General features: G+C 40.5%; 1 protein-coding gene across 7 annotated transcripts; it reads left to right on the top strand.

The window, feature by feature from the left end:
• The first annotated feature begins 1,380 nt into the window (after positions 1-1,380).
• On the top strand, positions 1,381-20,763 carry ATXN3 (ataxin 3). 7 transcript variants are annotated; one of them, XR_014510742.1, is made up of 11 exons: positions 1,381-1,512; positions 7,721-7,885; positions 8,175-8,216; positions 9,786-9,871; positions 10,383-10,449; positions 13,071-13,158; positions 13,448-13,580; positions 14,964-15,139; positions 15,430-16,337; positions 16,452-16,537; positions 18,223-20,763. XR_014510742.1 is itself a non-coding variant. In XM_083438951.1 (11 exons), the coding sequence occupies exons 1-11, from the start codon at positions 1,489-1,491 to the stop codon at positions 18,315-18,317; spliced, it is 1,089 nt and encodes a 362-aa protein (XP_083295077.1). In that variant the 5' UTR covers positions 1,381-1,488; the 3' UTR covers positions 18,318-20,763. The 7 variants fall into 7 exon arrangements, 4 of the variants coding, with proteins under 4 accessions (XP_083295077.1, XP_083295076.1, XP_083295075.1 ...); XR_014510743.1 differs by having other exon boundaries at positions 8,172-8,216; XM_083438951.1 differs by having other exon boundaries at positions 15,430-15,556.
• The last annotated feature ends 1,352 nt before the right edge of the window (positions 20,764-22,115 follow it).

Here is a 22,115-nt window from a genome sequence, read left to right as displayed (position 1 = left end):
GCGAGTCTTGAGATTTTTTCCCGCTCCCCAACCCCTTTTTCTAAACCGCTAAGCCGCTAATAGCCTTTTAGCAGCTAATCCGCTAATCCCTTAAACCTTTAATAGCCGCTAAACCGCTAATGCCGCTAAGCCGCTAATAGGGTTGCTTCGCAAGACGAAAAAAAGCTAGACGAAGAGACTCGCGGAACGAATTAATTTCGTCTTGCGAGGCACCAGTGTAATCTATACTGGTGAGTTATAATGTGTTATAAAAATGTGACACCAGGGGGTGCTGTACAGCAGTCAATGGAAAATTGCGCTGGGAGCTATACAGTATTTTTCTTAGCGTTTTTTGGATCAGTATAGACCCAGCCTGAACTGATAGCATGAGGCAATAAAGAAAATTTGTAATTGACCAATAACTATTCAATGAGGCTAACGTACAGTTAATAACAATGTAACCATATGTCATAAAGTGCCCACCCCATCCTGCAAATCACTTCTCATCAATCCTCATAAGGATCCTGACTTCTATGGATTAATACATAATTCATTAATACTTGCAGAGAGCTCCAATTTTTTAAAATAAACTTTTGATAGGCCCTTGCTCAAAACCTGTGATGTAGCAGTGGCAGGTACAATTATGAAACACACATCTAAGGCTTCAACCTGTTACTTTTCTCTCAAACATCTCTGCAATAGAGCCCTTATTTTAAGGATATGTACTATCTTTTCCAGCCTGTCTACTGAAGGTGTGGGGAACCTGTTGCCTCCTAGGTTTTGCTGTACTACAACTCCCATCACTGGGTTTTTGTTTTTGAAAAGCCGAAAAGGAGCTGTACAGCTGTCAAGGAAGGAGGAAAATAGTGGATAGATATGAAAAGGGCAGCAGCTGGTGTGAGTCTAATTAGGGTTAAAAAATAAATTATATAAAGGATAAGACTCAGGAACTCAAGGCTCTCTCCACCCCACTCGAACTATTACTCTGTACTATGATCGAAATAAATATAAAAATTGTCAAGTAGCACCTTAGAGACCAACTAAGTTCGTTCTGGGTATAAGCTTTCGTGTGCATGCACACTTCTACTATGATGGCGCTGACCCATCGACTGAGCAAGATCAATTTCCTGAGGGGCACGTCAGGGTTATTTCAAAGCACGGCGTCGAAAGGGAACCTCTCTTCTACACGCTTCTCTCCCACAGAACTTTTCTGTTCCCCTCTCCCCTTTCAATCGGAACCGGAAGTGAAGGCTGCCCGGGGTAGCCGCGAGCGTTCTCTGCCCCTCGCGTGCCTCTTTGGGGCGATTGTTGCGTTCATAGAGATAGGTGGCGGCGTGGGGGAGAGCGAAGCCCAGCCTATCCGAGGGGAGGGGGGAGCGGTAGCCACGGCGATTGGCTGCAGCGGGTCACGGGGCGGAGCTTGGATTGGCTGGGCGGAGGTCATGTGGTGTGGAGGCTGCCTCTGGCGGCGGCGGCAGCGGCCGTGGTGGTGGTGGGAGACAAATAAACATGGAGGCCATCTTCCACGAGAGGGTAAGCGGAGCGAGAGTGGCGGCGGCGGGGAGGAGCTGTGGGGGAAGCGGGGGAGGCTTTCCTGAGGGAGCGGCCTGCCTGCGAAGAGAGGGGAGGCTCGAGGGGGAAGCCGCGTGGCTTCGGCGCTTGCCGTCCTCCTGGCCGCTCCAGGGGCTGCATTGGAAGCCGCCTCGGGAAGCCTCTCCCCCTGGACACAAGTTTATGGACCTTCGGTTGTGTGAGGGGCGAAGGGGGCCCTCGTTTTGGGACGCTTCAGTGGCACTTGGGGGGGGGGCAGGTTAAGCAGTTGTTGTTGTTTAGTCGTGTCCGACTCTTCTTGACCCCATGGACCAGAGCACGCCAGGCACTCCTGTATTCCACTTCCTCCCGCAGTTTGGTCAAACTCATGCTGGTAGCTTCGAGAACACTGTCCAACCATCTCGCCCTCTGTTGTCCCCTTCTCCTTGTGCCCTCCATCTTTCCCAGCATCAGGGTCTTTTCCAGGGAGTCTTCTCTTCTCATGAGGTGGCCAAAGTATTGGAGCCTCAGCTTCAGGATCTGTCCTCCCAGTGAGCACTCAGGGCTGAGTTTCTTAAGAATGGATAGGTTTGTTCTTCTTGCAGTCCATGGGACTCTCATGAGTCTCCTCCAGCACCATAATTCAAAAGCATCCATTCTTCGGAGATCAGACTTCTTTATGGTCCAGCTCTCACTTCCATACATCACTTCTGGGAAAACCATAGCTTGTTGGCAAGGTGATGTGTCTGCTTTTTAAGATGCTGTCTAGGTTTGTCATTGCTTTTCTCCCAAGAAGCAGGCGTCTTTTAGGGTTCCCTAATCCACAGACCCTCCAAGGATCCCTATTTCCCAGGGACACCCAGTCCCAGATTTACAGAAGCCATCGTGGTTTCTGATTTGATCCCCGAATGTCCCGCTTTTCCTTAGGGCGTCCCTATTTTCATCGGAGAAATGTTGGAGGGTATGGCGGAATGTCCCTATTTTCTTTGGAGAAATTTTGGAGGTATGGAGTTATCTGACCCACCACCCCCCCGAGCCGTCTGGAGGCAATCTTGTATAGGGAATTGGGTTTTTTTAAAAAAATAAGTTTAATTATGTTTTTATATCTGTTGGAAGCTGTCCAGAGTGGCTGGGGCAACCCAGTCAGATGTGTGGGGTGTAAATAGTGAAACTGTCATCATGGAATGGGACGTCTTTATTTCCATCGGAAAAATGTTGGAGGGTATGAATCCATTCTAATTGCTTTTATGGTCTCTGCTCTTAGTAATAGTAATAATAATAATAATAATAATAATAATAATAAATTTTATTTATACCCCACCCATATGGCTGGGTTTCCCCAGCCACTCTATATTTCTATACTATCGTTGTGTCCTATTGCTTGAAAGGTGGGGATGTTTAGAGAGAGAGAGAGAGATTTTCAAGATCACCCTTGTATATTGTACCCAGCCCTGGTATTTGTTAGAGGAAGGGTGATCTCGAAAGTCTTAAAAAAATAACAAAGTAAACTCTTGTCCTCCGCCTTTTTCTACTGACAGGATACCAATGATCATTGGAAGTGGCTAATCTCCTATTAAAGCATGTTCATGTAATTGTAAGATGGGTGGCACAGAGGAGTGTTTTTCTTCTTATTCCTTCCTGGTGGGGCATATGCGGGACAACTAACCCTGCTGCTAGTGGCAAGGAGTACAAAATAGGGAAGTGGTGATTCGGCTTGAAGGTTAAGGGTGAGTCACAATCCTAGTTGGAAGGGCGCTGCTTAGTTCAAAACATTGTCCACTCCACTGACATCTGTATAATGTATCTTTGCTGTGCCTTAGCTACTTTACTTGTACAGTATTAAATATTTTTTTCCTGTCCTAAACATATGACCAGCTTGCTATTTTGAAAACATGTGATTTTTTAAAATACTTTATAATAGTGTTGCACATGACATGACTTTCTTTGCTTTTGGCACAACTTTTTTCATCTTTCATTTTTTCATGATATCTACTAGTGATAAGGCAAACATGCTTGCCTCCAAGGTGCAGTCACCTTATCAACTTACAAGCAAGTGTGATATATCCTGGTCACGCCTGCATTTCACTTCTGGTACAACATAAGTTGATTAGCTTCATAAGTATATTGTATTGCTTGTGTTAATTGACTGGAAATAATTTACCACATTCATATCCTGTCCTTGCTCCAAGGAGCTCATTGTACCATTCATGGGCTAACTAATTTGATCACTTACAACAACTCGTAAGGTAGTTCAGACTGAAATGTTGTGTCTTTTTTCAGGACTGAGACACATTTAAAAGAAATATATTTTTCTAGTCAAACACTCTGTGTGACACCCCATTAAGTGGAAACTGGACTAGATTCCTCTTGATATTCCTTCCAGGTCTTAAACTTTATTAATATTCTTATAAATTAACTCCCCCTCCAAGGTTTTGGGTACAATTTAATAGATTATAGCAAACATATGTGGAAAACACTTCTGTACACAATGAGGTTACTCAGTATCCCCTTCTACAGCTGTTGTCTCTTATGCCTTCCAAAAAGCAGCTCCAGAGCATTGGTCCAGCTTGACAGCGTGAGAAGCAAACTTGAGCTCCACTTTAATGATAAACAGTTCTTCAAAAAAGGATTCCATTTCTATGAAAAGAAAAAACTTTGTATGAAATGTTTTCAGAAATTTAAATGCAGAGCTCATGTTCTATTTTCTGAAGTAAGAAGACACAGGGATATAGAAGCCTTTTAGCTAAATCAGTTATGATTGCATAAAGGCACAAATATAATTATATGTCTCAAAGATACATCATCCTACACACATTCTTTCTGACAAAACATTGTGCACACCCTATTTCCTCAACTTCTAAGCTGGAATGTGACATTGTCGTTGTTTTGCAAAGCAGCTCTACATACAGGCTGAATGAAAATGTTCTGCCATCAACACTTTTCTTGAAGTTGGGAAGTGTTTGCTACTTCATTCTGAACTCAATAGTATGATTGCACAATTGATGCCTGAAGGATTCAGTCAAGTCACCACTGGCTTCCTGTTTGTCCCTTAGTATAGCCCTGAGCCAAGGACTGTTCTCCCATCCCCAGAATTATGCCTTTTATCCACTTTCTCCCATGCAGGTGAATAAATGTGGAAACAGGCCCTTTAATACCTTCTTCAGCTGTGAACCACAAGAAGTTCTCTGTCCTCATTATATAAATCCCTCTGTTTGCCTGTGTAGTAGTTTGTGCATGGTGGCGAGCTGCTTGGAACTCTTAGAGAGCCTCTGTTTATGGTCACACTTGCAGTGCAGTCCGATACATGTTTAGCCTGAAGTAAGCCCAACCATGGTTAGTCATGCTTGTAGATGTGCATATGATTGCAGTCTTAGTACGGGAGGTGATTATGATTACAGTGGTACCTCAGTTTACGAACTTAATCCGTTCCGGAAGTCCGTTCTTAAACCGAGGCGCTCTTTCCCTAATGAGGCTTCCCACCACCAGTACCCTTCCACGGTTCGGCTTCCATTCGTTGACCGAGGTAAAGTTGGCTAACAAGAAGACTACTTCCAGCTTTGCAGAGTTCATATACCAAATAGTTCGTAAACAGGGCTGTTCTTAAACCGAGGTGAAAAGGTAAAGGACTCCTGACGGTTAAGTCCAGTTGCAAACGACTCTGGGGTTGCGGCGCTCATCTCGCTTTACTGGCCGAGGGAGCCGATGTTTGTCCGCAGGCAGTTTTTCCAGGTCATGTGGCCAGCATGACTAAGCTGCTTCTGGCGAAACCAGAGAAGCACACAGAAACGCTGTTTACTTTCCCGCCGGAGTGGTACCTATCTATCTACTTGCACTTTGACGTGCTTTTGAACTGCTAGGTTGGCAGGAGCAGGGACTGAGCAATGGCAGCTCACCCCGTCATGGGGATTCGAACCACCGACCTTCTGATCGGCAAGCCCTAGGCTCAATGGTTTAGACCACAACGCCACCCGCGTCCCTTAAACCGAGGTACCACTGTATTTCTTTTTTCAGTTTTCTGTTGTGAGCAACAAAAGTGACTGAAGCATTGCAATCCCTGGAATATTTGAGTGATTGTGTTAAAGCTTCTGTTGCGTTTCCTGCTGAGGAGGATTGGGTTAGAAAGCAAGCAACTAATTTAACTACATCCCACTATTTAGTCAAAGTAGCTTGCAACAGTTGCAAGCCATTAAAAAGATGCGACAAAAGATGGTGGAAGGATACTTGAGTATAGTCATATCTCGGGTTACAGATGCTTCAGGTTGCGTTTTTTGGGGGTTACGGACTGCCATAACCCGGAAGTACTGGAGCGGGTTTCTTCTGGGTTTCGGCGGTCACTCATGCGCAGAAGTGCTAAATTACACTTTGCGCAGAAGCGCTGAATCGCAACCCGCACGTGCGCAGACGCACGGCTGTGGGTTGCAAACGTGCATCCCACACGGATCATGTTCGCAATCCAAGCATCCACTGTATAGCAGTCCCTTCTGGCACCTGATGGTCCACATGGCAGGTTTTTCCCTGCAGAGGCAGGGACAAGAAGGAGCTGCAAATGGATTTGGGCTGGCTGAAAGTATTTCTTGTGTGGATAGAGGTAATGTTGCTGACCCTTCAGTCTTCAGTTGTAAATATGACTCAAAGGTTTGCTGACCCAAAGACTTAAATATTTTTCTGTTCTGTGACCATTAGCATAATTGGCATTGGGAAGTTCAATCAAGTATGACAACCACATTGAAGAAGGGAGAAAATTCCAATGCCATATATTTAGGAATAGATGTGTGCCTGACAATGTTAACTGCTATTCACGTGCCTGCTGACATTAGGCAGTAGCCCTTGATGGAGTTGTACCTCAGTCTGCCTAATAGGAGACCAAATTATTAAAAATACTTTTTTCAATAGCTTTTCCTGTCCATTTTCTCTTCATTTGGAGCAGTGGTAAACTTTATTATTGTTTACCACTGTAACACAACTGTATTAATGTGCGTATTTTGACACAGAATCCAATATGTGCAACAATATGCGTGGCCTAGTTTGCTAGCAGCTGCACAGTAAATATGTGGGATTGATTGGCCAAGAGAAGAAAGTCCTAAAGAGGCAATTCAAAAAAGCTCAAGTGATTGGGACTGGGCTTCTGCTGTTGCACAATTTTTGTGACATGTACCTTTGCATGGACTTCAGTTGCTGGATAATGCTTCTATAATAAAAATGGAAGTGACTTAAAAGCTCTTGAAGAAACAGTCTGTTCAATTTCATGTCTATAGACCTGTCCATTTCACTGTCAAGAGACGGAGAGCATTTCTCAAAGTGGCAAAACACAGAAGTCTTTTAAGAACACAACATTCCAGCTAAAGCAGTTGATGCTGATTATTAATGGGAAATTCTCAATTCCTTAGGTGTAACTTGAGTTAATACCTCTCAGTACCTTCCAACATAAGGCATAGTTGGTTTAAGATAACCCAAATTAGATCTTTCATGAGGTCTGTACTGTACAGGGGGGAAGGCATTCAGGCCCAAACCTCATTTGAGTACATGTGTTTACTGTCCTCAGGGCAATTTAAAGGGTCAGTGTGCTTATTGGCAGCCCATATTCACCAATCTTTCTTCAATAAAAAAACCAGTCTCTAATCCTGGAACCAACATTAGCTCTCCTGGCCACTGGAAGGAGTTAGCAAAGCTAGCAGCTAGACTCAAAATCACCAAACATTGGAAGTCTGCATCAGGTGCGGTCCCTCAAGAAATGAATGGTTTAAGAGGATGTGAGGCATGGCCTTGTGTGAGCATTAACCCATCGCAGGGGTTCTAAAAGGGGTCACAAAGCAATACCATTTTGATGTTGTATAGTCTCTGTTCATACACTATATAAATAAAAATAGCACGTTCATAGACCCTTCCGCCCATGACATATGCCTCTGTGTGGTGAGACTACCTTATTGGTATGTGACTCTTACTTTCCAAATGCCCTTTCTTAGAATCTATCTTATTATGATGTCCTCAAAAGTGTACGGAGCCTTCTGTTAATTTTATTCCCATTGCAATAGCATACTCCACACAACCATAGTTCTTTGTGTCTTTATTATTTATCTTGTTTGAATGTTGTTTTTGAAAGCTCAATAAACACGTCCTTAAAAAACCCCAGCATTTGAACAATGAAACCATGGCAAAACATTGTAATGTTCATTGTGGCGTTCTTTTCTTTTCTTACATTTCCATTTGTTAGCAAGAAGGCTCCCTGTGTGCCCAGCATTGCTTGAATAACTTACTACAAGGGGAATATTTCAGTCCTGTAGAACTGTCTTCTATTGCACAGCAACTGGATGAAGAAGAGCGAATAAGGATGGCAGAAGGAGGACTTTCTAGTGAAGAGTATCAAACATTTTTACAGGTAACAGCCTTTATAACTCTTCAGATGACCTGGCAGTAATTCACCAGCTTGTTTTATGCAAATTTAATATGCTTAAAATGGGATGGGTCTACCAAATATATTTCCTGGGTACCTATTTTATTTGCCTGGGGTGGTTTGTGGTTTGCTAAAAATATGTTTAAGCATGAATAAATTGTGAAGAATGGGCATAACTCATTCTCAGCTTCTCTTTCCCCCCCAGAAGCCTTTCTAGTAATATGGATTAATCACTTTCCCCCTTCCCCCTTTTCCATTTGTTTTTGAACAGCAGCCTTCTGGAAACATGGATGACAGTGGCTTCTTCTCTATTCAAGTAAGCATTCTCCTTGTAGTCTCCGTTCTTAAAAAAAGTAAAATGTTTACATTTTTAAAATGAAGTGTGTTTTATTGAGAGTTCAATCTATGTTCACATTTTTGAGCCTGTTTAGGAGACAGTTCAGATCCCTGTGGCTGCAACCCTACAGATAATTTTGATCTTTATATGCCACTAATTTTTCAGTAACATTTAGGCAGCCTTATAGCTTTTATAGACGTTTCCTTTAAATCAGAAGTCTTCTACATACTTGGGGTTTGTGGTTTACATGTATCTTCCAAAGTGGCAAAAGCATTAAAGTGGTGAATGATTCTTTTATTACACAATTGAAATATGCAGTTATACAATTTCATTTTGTTTGGCGATATAATTCCCTTCAATTTGTGCTCTTGGGAAATAGATCAGCCCATGGGTCCTCTAAGGCTTATATTTAATGGAAATATTTCTTCGTTTTTCTGAACGGTGCAGCAAGAAAGTGATAATTGCAGCTCCATGTTGTGCCAGGCCTGTCTGTAACAATTTTAGTGTTCATACTGATGTTTCCTGAATCTGGCAAGCAAAATGTGAAAGCTGTGTTGATACACACACACACACTGAAGAAACAATTCTCTTGTTTGCATTGTAAGCTGTTTCATGGGTATCTCAGACTAAAAGATGGACTATATATTTAGTAAGTAACTAGTGCCAAGAAAATATTGAGTGAATAACTAGGGCCAGGAGCTTCAGATCCGTGTACATGACTGTGTGAGAGCTCCACACTTCACATGTATGCTACAGAAAACACCAGTGTTAAAAAGAAGAAGAAAGAAATCCTTGAAACTGGCAGACTTACAATTGCCACTTGCAACTTACAATTCCACTTTGCTTTAAATGGTATTCCATTTCTTGTACAGGGTGTCTGAGGTGAATTGTCTCTGTGATTTCCCAGCTGCCTTTTTCCTAAATAGCTTTAAAAAGTGTGTGCCAAAAACTGTATTTTGAACTGAAAATGTAAAATCGGATGTATTTGACATTCTTCAAAAACGTGCAGAAAGTATTTTGGGAAGGTCTCAATAGTAATTCTGGATAGTATACGTCTTGTGCAAATATCCTGACCTGCTTAGAACATGGGTGGTTTTTGTTTTGTATCTTAGAGCATGCTAGGACAGAGTGAAATCTATTGTAGTTATGGAGCTTCCTGAATTAGGCAAATTGCCTCTCAATAGCTTGCCAACATCCAGTTCAGGCATTCGGCATAAATGAAGTGCAAAACAAAACAAAGTGACAATTGTATAGCTGTTTATAACACCGGTTCAGGAGTGTTATGCCTTTTGAGAATTTCCTCGTCAAATTGTGTATTCGTTATTCACCCTTAAATGTGTTATATATGTGGTCTGCTGAATGTAGATTCATGAAGGTTGACTTTTGAATTTTCTCACCCCAGTGGTTTCCTTTTAATAAATCTTAATTTTTTTCCATTCCCAGCTTTGTGAAAACAATATATTTGTTTTTATAGTGGCTAAAATGGTTGCATTGCTTAGATTTTATAACTGACTGGTTTGTCTCATGAAAAGTGCTGTTTTTTGACAGGTTATAAGCAATGCCTTGAAAGTTTGGGGTTTAGAACTAATCCTCTTCAACAGCCCAGAGTATCAGAGGCTCGGGATCGACCCTATGTAAGAATTTCTTTTTAGCTCCCTGCTTCCATTATACCAAAAAAAAAAAAAAAAAAATGCAAGAAAAAGAAACCCTATCATTTTCCTCAGAGTTCCTTTTGAAAATTAGTATATCAAGTTCTGGTTTTATCCCCTCAGCATTTTCTTTTTCATATTATTGAGGCCTTACATGTCCATTTGTCCTCTGAGCCTTCATGACATCTCAGTATCTGTGGCATCACAGAATGCTGACTTTGAATGGTACGTGGCATCATATCTGCTTTATGACATCATGGTGTGTGTCTATTAATATATATGCTTTATATATACAAAAATATCATCAAAAGAGTGCTATCTCAATTCTCTGAACCATCAAAATATTTAAATGATCAAATATCTGATTGAAATTGTAGCTGAATTTAATAAAATGCTTAAAATGATAGCAAAATGACACCAATGATAGCAAAAAAAACCCCCTTTAAAATACGAGCTCTATTAATTCTTTGCATACATTGTGTTTTTCTTCTTTTAGAAATGAAAGATCTTTTATTTGTAACTATAAGGAACACTGGTTTACAGTTCGAAAATTAGGAAAACAGGTGACATTCTATTTTTTTCTTGTTTAAAAAATAGCATCAAGCTTGGGTGTCAGAAGAATGTTGCTTTTAGGGCCAAGTATTATAATTGCGTATTTGACAGCCTAAGACTGTAGTTGAATAACATTCACAGCTGTTTACTTGCATCACAGAACAACCATGTAGTTTGGCATAAATGTGCATAATATGAAGGGCAGCATCCCAACAATGTTCCAGCCTTTGGGCCACAGTTCTTTAAGTCTCCTTTCAAATCAGTTGCATGGCGGCATCTTCCAATACTGGGAGGAGTGGGGAGATGATTGTATTGTTGATTTCTTTAAGAAAGCATGCAAAGAACTAAATGAAATGAGATAGAGTTTTAAAATAAATAAATTAAACGACCTACATTTTTTAAAAAACAAACACCTTATCCTGTGAGGAGATGGGGCTAGTATTTGCCACTTTAAAATAAGAGAGAATAAAAATAAGATAATCTGGCATGTTGAAGAGCTGTTGCTCATGCTCCACGTCACGAGTTATATAAAATAAGATGCTCCAAATAGTTGTGGCAGCTACATTCCACGAGGCAGTTACAGTCATAATGTGTTCTCTGTGGTGAGAACATCAATTTTTTTTGGGGGGGGGGGTTTACAAATTTTTATACCTTGAGTGTTCATGAACACAGGTCTTTCTCAGCAGAAGCATGAGATATTTGGACTGCCTTCAATAAATGAACAAAGACTGCACGTTTAGTTGGGCATTTATGTAAAACTGTATCCTGCTTTTCATAAAATGGTTTCCCATCAGTTAAAAATTTGATGGCAGGTGCTGTACACCAAGAAACGCCCTGTCTTCAGTCTGTCAGACAAAAAAGGCAAGATGAACAAATGAGGGGAGCAATCAGTTCAAAAGTGCCAGAACACAGTGTTGGGGTTGCTAAAAATGAACTCCTACAACACTTTTAGTCACCTGTTGACATCTCCTACTCTAGTTGGTAGGTGCCTGTTGTGCTGCTCATTTCTTCTGAGGTCTAGGTGAACAGCCAAATCATGCTACATAGAATCAGAATTGCAGAGTTGGAAGACACACCAAAGTGTCATCTAGTTGTAACCCCTGCAGTGCAGGAATCTCAGCTAAAGCATCCTTGACAGATCGCATGAGCGCTTTGGCTGACGTAATCAAAACTCGAAAATGTATGGTGAACTGTGCCCAAGCTAGGAGATGGAGCATTTCAAAGAATGAGGCATGACAGTTTCCGGAACGTAAAGAGTATTGGAGATGTAAAAATGCACCCTGTATCAGTTCAGTCAAAGGATGTTCTAGGTTGAACGTTTAGTTGTGGCAATGAAATTTAATGTTAAATTAATTGCTAATAGGTTATACCTTGGAAATACACAAATCCCACAGCTTTCGTAGATGCTATTTTGTGACTGGTGTCCAGTTTTCTCTGCCTTTTTATAGGCTGTTAAGAAATTATGTATATAACACACAAGGCAATATTAGCCCCTATAAATAACAACACTTCAAACCTTCTTTTCTCACACTGCTCTAAGCCAAAATATTTGAATAAGATATGCAGAGAGGACTATTACCAGGAAAACATCTTGATATGGTGCTTTAGAAGTAAAGCAAAGTCGTGGTTTGATGTTAAGAGAAGAAGCAGGACCAAGCCTCAGGCTCTCATGCTTCGTCTTTGCTTGCATATCAGGTTTAGCAATATTTGATTCGGATTTCTGACTGACCAAAGATTTGCTAATGGTTTGATGGGTTCAAACAAAATGGCACGCCGTGATTGATAGTTTCTGATCTCTGTGCTTCTACCTGCTCATTCTTCCAATTCAAAACCAGTTTTTGGCACTAAGGCTGAATGCCCCCAAAATCTATTCAGTAAAGCTGACACCTCTGTGATATTAAAGCATTGCAGCTGATTTCTCTGTTGGTTGTCTATTCAGTACATTAGTCCCCTAACCTACAGATTGATCAGTGTTCCTAGACCGAAGCAACCAGAGTTGTTGTATGGTACAGTGGTACCTCTGATTACAAACTTAATTTGTTTTGGAGGTCCGCTCTTAACCTGAAACCGTTCTTAACCCGAGGTACTACTTCCAGGTTAGCGGAGTCTATAACCTGAATTGTTTGTAACCCAAGGTGCTTGTAACCCGAGTTACCACTGTATTTCTGATGCAGTGGTTGCTAATTGTTAACGTCGTTTCTCTCTGGCCTTAGAAACTTCTGCACCAGAAACAGCATTGTGCACAGTTCTCTCCCATGCATGGCTGGCACTTCCTTTGAGCCCAGCCTAGATCTGCCCCCCAACTAAATGCTAAAGCTCCCACTGCAGGTCACCCATAAACTTTGGAGGCGACTGGAGATTTGACCAATTCAGAAGTTATTTGCAAGCGTCAGTTTAGCTTTATTCAGATAATTAATTTTCAGCTTCTTTATTAGGCTATAGTGGCAGCCCTACTGAAATTTCAGATGAAGCAGGCAATAAGCAGTACTCAGTTCATTCACTCATGCTTGAAAGTTACGTGTACTCATAGCAATTACATATAGAGCAGGCAGGCGTTTGCCATGTACAAAAATAAATGGACTAAATCACATGTTAACTACTTTTATTTGAAATCTTTTTTCTAAAATTACAGTGGTTCAACTTGAATTCTCTCTTGACGGGTCCAGAACTAATATCTGATACTTATCTTGCACTTTTCCTGGCCCAGTTACAACAGGAAGGTAATGCTAACTTTGAAATATTGAGCCCTGTTATTTGAAAGCAAGAGTAAAATTCAAAGGCCAACCAATGATGTTCATGCAAGAAGTCTGTCTTCCTCAATTTTATGAATAAAACAATGACATCCACTAAGTGTACTAGTTATAATGAAGGGAAGACAGAATGCAAAATACTGGCAAATGACAGTTTTATTCTCTTCCCTATTCCCCCTCCTCTTTTTTTTCCCTTTGTAATGTTTCTTGATAAGTTATGGTCTCTCATATTTTGGCTACTTGCTTTTACTTTCTTCAGGCTATTCAATATTTGTGGTAAAGGGTGACCTTCCAGATTGTGAGGCTGACCAGTTACTGCAAATGGTTCGGGTGCAGCAGATGCAGCGGCCAAAATTGATTGGGGAAGAGACACTGCAATCAAGAGATCAGAGGTAAGGTAAATAAAAACTTGTATTTTAATCAGTGTTGAGCGTTGGCTGTGAGTAACATTGAACTCTGAAAGTAAGCAAGGAAATACAGTAAGAGATAACAACTACCCTTTCGTAGCAGGAGCGAGAGTAATTCGGAACATCTTTCTCTCTGCCTGCTTTTATCTGCAAAACTCTTTTGTGTAGGCTAGAGATGAACTCTTAGCTTCTTTGTCCCTGAGTGTTCACTTGCCACTTCTTCCAACTTCATGGCTGTTGTCCTCCACACAATACTAAGTAGGACATATATTTCCCTATGCCACCTTATCAGTGGGAAGGTTGTATAAGAACAATAAAAGGTATAGGCAGCCCCCATTGACGTGTGTTCAATATGTGTCTGACCATGTATATGCGCATCGCACCAAACCCAGAAGTAACCCAGAAACGTAATAAAAGATGCCCCTAAGAAGGTGGAATGGGGGCAGAGTAGGTAGTGGGGGCAGAATGGGGTGTTTGCAGGCTTTTTCAATTACATGGAAGTGTGCTATGACACAGAACACAACCCCCATGCAAATCGGGGGTTGCCTATATATCAAATTTGGAATTACAAGTTTTACATTATGTCTGTATAGTGCATTGCTGGGGGTGAGGGAAACTTCATTTATATAGAAACTCTAAAGAGCATGCTTCCCTAGGTTTATAGCTATCCATTTGAATGCAAATCTACCAAGGATTCCAAGCAAAGAGGGCTGTTCCAAAGAGCCCACCCATGATAATATTCACCATCTTTCCTCCTGCCACACCTCTGTTGAAAGGCATCCTCAGTTATTAGATTCATACTAACCATATTCCATATCTTAAGTCAGCAAAGCATTTTGAGCTCTGCTTACCTGTTTAGCAGGTTTCCAGAATGGCAAAACAACACTTGTCTTTAACTACATAAATGCAGTCAGTTGTGACTCATAAAGAAATGAATGCTCTCACTATGATGGAGAAAACCTAACTCAGTTAACCAAAGTGTAGTGCAGTTTAATAGGTGTGTAGCAACACTGCCTAACTTGGTGGAGGGAGTGCCTCCCTCTTCCAGAATTATTGATGTGAAGAATACTGCATTCTCTGTTATCCTCTATTGTTATGTTCCGAGCTAGAGCTGGGAATGCAGCTTGAGAGTTATTTTGATACTTAGCATTCTTTTGTTCAAAGTAGCTCCATCAGCACCATCAGATTCTTTATGTTGTTTTCTACTCTTTCTACTGTTGTATGTGCTATGGGGGGGGGGGAATCGATAAGTTTGAATCTTTTTTTAAAAGAGATCATATATATTTTTCCCACTTCTTTGAAAATGTGGTAGAACTTGAAATCATTGACGTTAGAGTAAAGCCATTTTTAACTTTCTAATCCTTGCAGGGTACAAAAAACAGACCTCGAACCAGCTGTAGATGTTAATCCTCCCTTCGATGGTACAGGCATGTTAGATGAAGATGAAGAGAATTTCCAAAAAGCACTTGCTCTCAGCAGACAGGAAATAGATATGGAGGATGAAGAAGCAGATCTCCGAAGGGCCATTCAACTTAGTATGCAAGGTAAAATGCTCTTTTAGTTTGCCGCCCCTGGAATGCCCCCTCCCTGTAGGCTCAGCTGTCACCATCCTTTTCAAAATAATTTAATCAACAGGCAAGACCTTTTTATTCCCTGAAGACTTTCAGTGGGTGATTGGTGGTGGTTTTTATTTTTTTATACTGCTAATTTTTTTAGCAGGAATTTGGATTATAAACCACTGAAAAACTGTAAATAGAAGAATAGAAAATTAAAATCCTTTTAAATTTAATCTGCTCTATCCCAGTAATGGTGTATGTGCATGTTTTAATTTTAGGAGGTGGCCTTAGAAGTGGTTTCCCAGATTCTTGCACACAAAACGTCCCACATTCATCTGCAACAAGCCACTCTGAATCTCTTACCTCAGAAGAGCTGCGGCGGAGAAGACAGGCCTATTTTGAAAAGTAATGTAGACACTGCAAAGTGGGATTTGTTCTTGCAGTCCCAGAAGTATTTCATTACTTGGCCATTGCATTAAGTAATACCAGTGTTTTACTGGTATTTGTAACTCCCTCTCCTGGGCCTCATCACATCTGATTGATTTAAGATCAGTTAATTTATTCAAGACTATTTTCACATCAGTGGTTGTCTAGTAAATGCTACTTCAATTCTGTAGATGTCTCAATTACTTTGTAAAAACATTCAGGTGGGTAGCTGTGTTTGTCTGCTGCAGCAAAAATAACAGTGTGTTGCTTTTAATTCATTTTATTCTTGGTTGTGGCACAGGATTGGGCTAGGTTTTTCCATCCTGCCTAATAAATATTTTAGAATTGGGTAGATATTTCTTTTAAAAATGTATATAATTGACTATCAAAAGAAAAGCACTGCTACAGCTCATCACTCTTGTTAGGTCAGTACTTTACAATCTTAACACAAATACTGTTCCATTACTGAAAAGGAAAATGAAGCAAACTAAGGATTTGTATCTGATGTCACACAAGCAGTTCCAAAAGGCCCCCCAAAGCCCTGGGGCAGATTTGGAGGCGGGGTGAACAGGGGGAGGATGGGAAGAAGATGTCCTGTTGCACAAGCAGAGGTCTGCGAATGGGAAATCTGTTCCACTCAGGCAACAGCAGCATTGAATGAAACTCTTAAAGCCAAGATGGGAAGGCAATGAACAACGCGGGTAGCAGATCTTTATAACATTGCCAAGGGCAGATCTTGCTGTGAGTGTTATTTAAACTGGTATGTATGTGAATGAATATTTACCCTTACTTTACAACATCACAGAACTTGTTTAGTCAAAATTAAAACTGCATATTTAGATTCCACTTTTAAAACTATTATTGACTGTTCTAGACAGCAGCAGTTGCATCAGCAAGTTCAGAACCCAGGTTTCCATGATGCACCAGTTACAAATTCAAATGCACTGGTCACTGATCCAGGTATTACTTTCCTTCTATCATATTACCATATATGTGTTACCTTATTGTTCTGCCTACTGTTTTCTACATGATGTTTTCAGATGTCAAGGAAAAAACAATTATCTGACTTTTAGAAGACATCTGAAGGCAGACCTGTTTAGGGAAGTTTTTAATGTTTGATGTTTTATCGTGTTTTTACTATTCTGCTGGGAAGCGCCCAGAGTGGCCAGATGGGTGGGGTATAATAATAATAATCCTTTCTTTCTAACTTGGTGGGTCATCATTTCAGTCTTGACTTGGGAAGATTTGGTATGGGTATCTGTATAGTTTAGCAAGTGAATGAATGATATGGTGCACGTTTGTGTATTTTCTACTAACTGCCTAGCCTTGTGTTTCAGTCAATCAAGAGGCAATCTGGAGCAATGACTAACTCATCATTAGCCGTGACTGCAGATGCACCTATTAAAAAAAAAAAAAAAGGAGAAACTACTTATCAGAAGTGCCAACAATGAATATTTGCTTTAGCTCAACACATTTCAGATCTGAAGTTCTTCAGGAACAAGCTAGAGAGAATCAAAACTGTAGAAGACAACTATTGATATGTAAACAAAATACTATTCAAAGTGTTTGAAATCTTAGAGATATATATGGTTGTACCACGGATGTCGAAGGGAATCCGTCCCGGGAGTCCATTCAACTTCCAAAACGTTCGCCAACCAAGGTGCGGCTTCCGATTTGGAACCCGCATAAGCCGCCTTCGTAAACTGGAACACTCACTTCCGGATTTGCGGCGTTCTGGAGCCAAAACATTTTGATTCGTAAGGCGTTCCACTTCCGAGGTATGACTGTAGTTACCGAAAGAAGCCATCATTTAAGAGCAGTGTAACAAAGAAAACAATACAAATTGTTAGAACTACATTGACAAGCTCTTCAGTTCTGACATGCATTGATTACTAGTTGGCACTTTGGATAACTAGTTTCTCCTCTTACTTTTTTTGGGGGGGAGGGCAGGTTTGCAGCCATAAAACATAATGGGGTTGCTTACAGTTTACTGTCGCCAGTGAGGGCCCAGAGTACCCCAGCCATACATGCTGTTTAATCTCCAGAGCAAGCAAGTCTGATTTCTTTCTTCATGCCACATTACAAGGGAAGAAACTGATAGGGAGCACTATTTTGAAAGGCTCCTTTCTTGGAATTCTCCATGTTCTATTTGTTGGATCAAGACAAGTGCAAGTCGTTATTGATCTTCTTGTTACATGCTCAGTAGCCAGGATAACTCTTCCACCCCCACCCTCTAGCAGATGGGTGCATGCTGAAAAATAAAAAAAAAACACTCAACTGCTATTAAGATCTGAGCATTTTATCAGGGAAAAGGTATAATAAAGTCAGTAAAATCTAAAAAGAGAAATGACATATACATTTCCCCTTTTTAGAGCTGTACAGTGGTACCTCAGGTTAAGTACTTAATTCGTTCCGGAGGTCCGTTCTTAACCTGAAACTGTTCTTAACCTGAAGCACCACTTTAGCTAATGGGGTCTCCTGCTGCTCCTGCGCCGCCGGAGCACGATTTCTGTTCTCATCCTGAAGCAAAGTTCTTAACCCGGGGTACTATTCCTGGGTTAGTAGAGTCTGTAACCTGAAGCGTATGTAACCCAAGGTACCACTGTATTTTAGAATCTAATGCATTTTATCTTCTATTTTGCCAGGAGGTGATATGAGTGAAGAGGATATGCTTCAGGCAGCTATGAATATGTCCTTGGAAACTGTTAGAAACAGCTTGAACGCAGAAGAAAAGAAATGACAAAAATTCCTAGTTTTATTTTATCGAAACACTAAATCCTGTATTAATCCTATGCGGGTGGTATAAAGGTAGGGTTCATTTCACTGATGTACCAAAGCAGGATATAGCCCTAAAACCTATGGGGCTGAGGATCAGAATTAAAAGGCAATTGCATATAATAAAAATAAAGTCTTCTCACCTCAAGGTTTTAGTTCCCCATGCCACTAGTTCTAATCAGGATTGTAGATTTGCTGCACGTGAGCAAAAGGATTATCAGTTTGTTGTAAAATCTCAACTCACCTTCCTGATCCATAGATGTTCAGGGTAAGTTAGTGATTCCTGCAAATAGTTGTATGGGGTAGGAGCCCTGTTCAGTTGTGATGGCATATTCTTGCGGGTTTCTGTACAGCAAAATCAACTGTACCCAGTTACACAGAGGTCCAGTCCTGAGGCTTTTCTATTGGGATGCTAGCCAGCATTGGGTGACACCTGCAGCTTCATCAGCTCACGTACATGCCTTAAGGCATTCCAAACACCTCCTCTGTATTTTGGATATTTTAAGCCTATATGAATATAATTTGCCTTTCACTTCTGAAAGATATTTCTGTTACACAGTTTTTAAAAAAAGGAAAGTTGGCTTGTATTCTCAGTCCTTCTTACGCAAACTATTTTAATAGACGAAATTAAATAAAGTTATTTTACCAGTTTAAGAAAAGATGCAAAAAAGGTCTGGTTCCAGAACTGAATTTTGATTGTTTTAAGGACTGCAAGAGATACAAACTAACAAGCCCATCTTGCATCTTTTCCAACTGTAAATATTTTTCCTTTTTTTGGAGGAGGAAAGGGAACGTTTTCATTTGTTATACTCTTTCTGCTAAATTTTGGGCAGTTCTGCCCTCAATGCACTGTTTTAGCACTCTCATTCCCTGAACTTTGGTTGAATAGCTGAAGTAACAAGTTGTGGAGCATATTTCAGAACCTGTTGCTTTAATTCCTATTCTGTTGCATGGGAATTGTTTTCTGATCCCTCGTTTTATCCTTTCTCCCCGTTCCTGTGTTTCTATACAAGTGTTAGACTGGATAAGCAAAAGAAACTGCCTTACATTGAGTTAAACCATTGGTCTATTTAGTCCAGTTACCATCCCCTCTGACTGGCAGTGGGTTCTTCAAGGTCTCAAGCAGAGGTCTTTTCCATCCCTGCTACCTGAGTTTCTTTTAACTGAAGAAACCTGGGGTTAAACCTGGGGCTTTCTGCATGCAAAGCATGTACTCTGCCACTAAGCTAAGGCCTCCCCAGAATTCCAGGCTTCTTTTTTTAGGAGTAAAGAAGATAAGGAAACATTTTAATGCCATGACTTCAGTGCCACCTGTATACCTGCTTCTGAAATGAACCCTGCATGGTTACCTATGTGTTAAGAATGGATATTCATAAATGAATGTGTGTGGGTGTGTGCTCTATCAGATGTTAATGAATGTCCTCTACCTGTAAGATTTTTGCCGCTTTTCATGAATGGCCTTTGTTCATGCACCTTACAGTTTTTTTTCTATCGTCGTGTCTGTTACTGAGGAAAATGGGGGAGCAAACTTAGAGCTATTTTTTTTATTCTGTTAGTTGAGGTATACAAGAGTACTACGGGAGGATGACCACATTTGGCATTCTGTATTACAAAAAACTGTTTTAACATTTTTATTTTTATTTTGTAAATGGTGCTTTAAGCATATATTATGTTTACATGTGTATCTTATGGCTATGGTCTTGGGATGTTTACAGTGTTCAGACTGTATACTCTGCTTAAACCATAGGCATTTGCCAGGTATACCAAGAAAAATATTGCAAAACCTATTGTTAATTTCTTTTGATAATGTTTTCAAAATTAATTATATTATTGCACCATCTTGAAGTGTCATCCTTAGCTACTGAATGATAGATAACTGTATGCAAATATATGGTACGACAAAGGAATACATTACAAAGAAGAACACTTGGATTTTGATAATGTTTGTTTACAACAGTGAGCTTTAGATGCTTGGCTAGTTATAGAAGCTGAATCCCATTTATCTTACTTGCATGCTTCATGTTTTGTTGATCTCTCTAAAAACCATTGCATAAGTATGGATAATGGGATTTGGCCCTGAGGGTAAGCATTGCTTTTGAGAATGCATCTAGCTTTACCATTTCCATAAAATTAAGGCAACACTGTTTTGCGCTACACAATTTACTTGATTTATTAACAGGAGGAAATTAGCTTGCCAAACTTAATGCACAGTCATTGTTTTTAAAACTTCTGCACCATTAGTTACATAAAGCTGTCTGCGTTGATTTTTTGTTTTTGCTTTTAAGGTATTACTTGAAAACAAATATGCGAATGGATTCATATAAAACATGAAATCATACCAGTCTGTAAAAATGATGATTTTTTTTCCTTTGTACTTTTCCAATAAATCGTGTTCTTTTGAACAAGTTGAATCTGGTGGAATTTAGGGCCACTTTTTTCAAGATACTTTTACTTGAGTGCATATATCCCAATAACAAAATATACATGGACCACATCAATTATGGAAGGTGTGCAGAGGTTTCTAAATCTACCTTTCCATTTAGAATACACCAAAGATGGAGGTCTGTTGTTGCATAATTAATAGAGTACAGCTGTGGTTCAAACTTACACACACCTTACAAAGTGGATGCTGTACATGTATTTGTGTAGCCTTTAGTTATTTTGAAACACAAGACTTCTTTACATGGAAACAAGACTTCCAAAAACTAGCTTTAAAATGCTTTTGAAAGGCATGGTAGCAGCCCCTGACCTTGATATGCTGCTCCTAAGGGTTATGTTAATGGAAACCCTTCAGCCTTGTTCATCTTTAGTTTAAAAACCTTACATGAACTCTCTCCATGAGTTTGGACTGCAGTTTATGAACAAAACCTGTTGTCCAGTAATGTCAGTGTCAGAACTACCTGAAGCATGGGAAACATTGAATGTATCTTCTGTTCATTTCACAGCCTAATTTCCATATTAGGGGAATGTAGAATCTAGTTCTAGCAGGAAGGTAAACAGATTTCTTTCAAAGCTTCTAATGTTAAGCTGATATGTATTGGATACTTGTCTTCACATTCTAGCCAGGTTCTGCGTTAACTTTACTAGGCTTTTTGATTCAGGCATCTTTTCTCTTAATCCTGCTGAGTACCACCAGCACATTCATTATCTTCAAAATCAGAATTAAGCCAGCAGAGTGTGTGTTGGGGTGTGCGTATGCAACTTCTGTAACTAACTAAGTTGATAATGTGTGCAGTGCTCCTCAACAACCCTGTTGAAGACTGCTGTTTTGAGAGAGGGAGCAGGTGGCGCTGTGGTCTAAAGCACAGAGCCTCTTGGGCTTGCCGATCAGATCAGAAGGTCCGCAGTTTGAATCCTCGAGACAGTGGTGAGCTGCTGTTGCTCTGTCTCAGCTTCTGCCAACCTAGTACAGTGGCACCTCGGGTTAAGAACTTAATTCGTTCTGGAGGTCCGTTCTTAACCTGAAACTGTTCTTAACCTGAAGCACCACTTTAGCTAATGGGGCCTCCTGCTGCTGCCGCTGCACAATTTCAGATCTCATCCTGAAGCAAAGTTCTTAAGCCAAGGTACTATTTCTGGGTTAGCGGAGTCTGTAACCTGAAGCGTCTGCAACCCGAGGTACCACTATAGTTCGAAAGCACACCAGTGCAAGTAGATAAATAGGTACCGCTGTGGTAGGAAGGTAAACAGCGTTTCTGTGCGCTATGACTTCCGTCACGGTGTTCTGTTGCGCCAGAAGCGGTTTAGTCATGCTGGCTACATG

The sequence above is a fragment of the Podarcis tiliguerta genome (genome assembly GCF_965153285.1).
Source record: "Podarcis tiliguerta genome assembly, chromosome: 1".
Classification (NCBI taxonomy): domain Eukaryota; kingdom Metazoa; phylum Chordata; class Lepidosauria; order Squamata; family Lacertidae; genus Podarcis; species Podarcis tiliguerta.
This window is presented reverse-complemented; position numbering and strand designations above follow the sequence as displayed.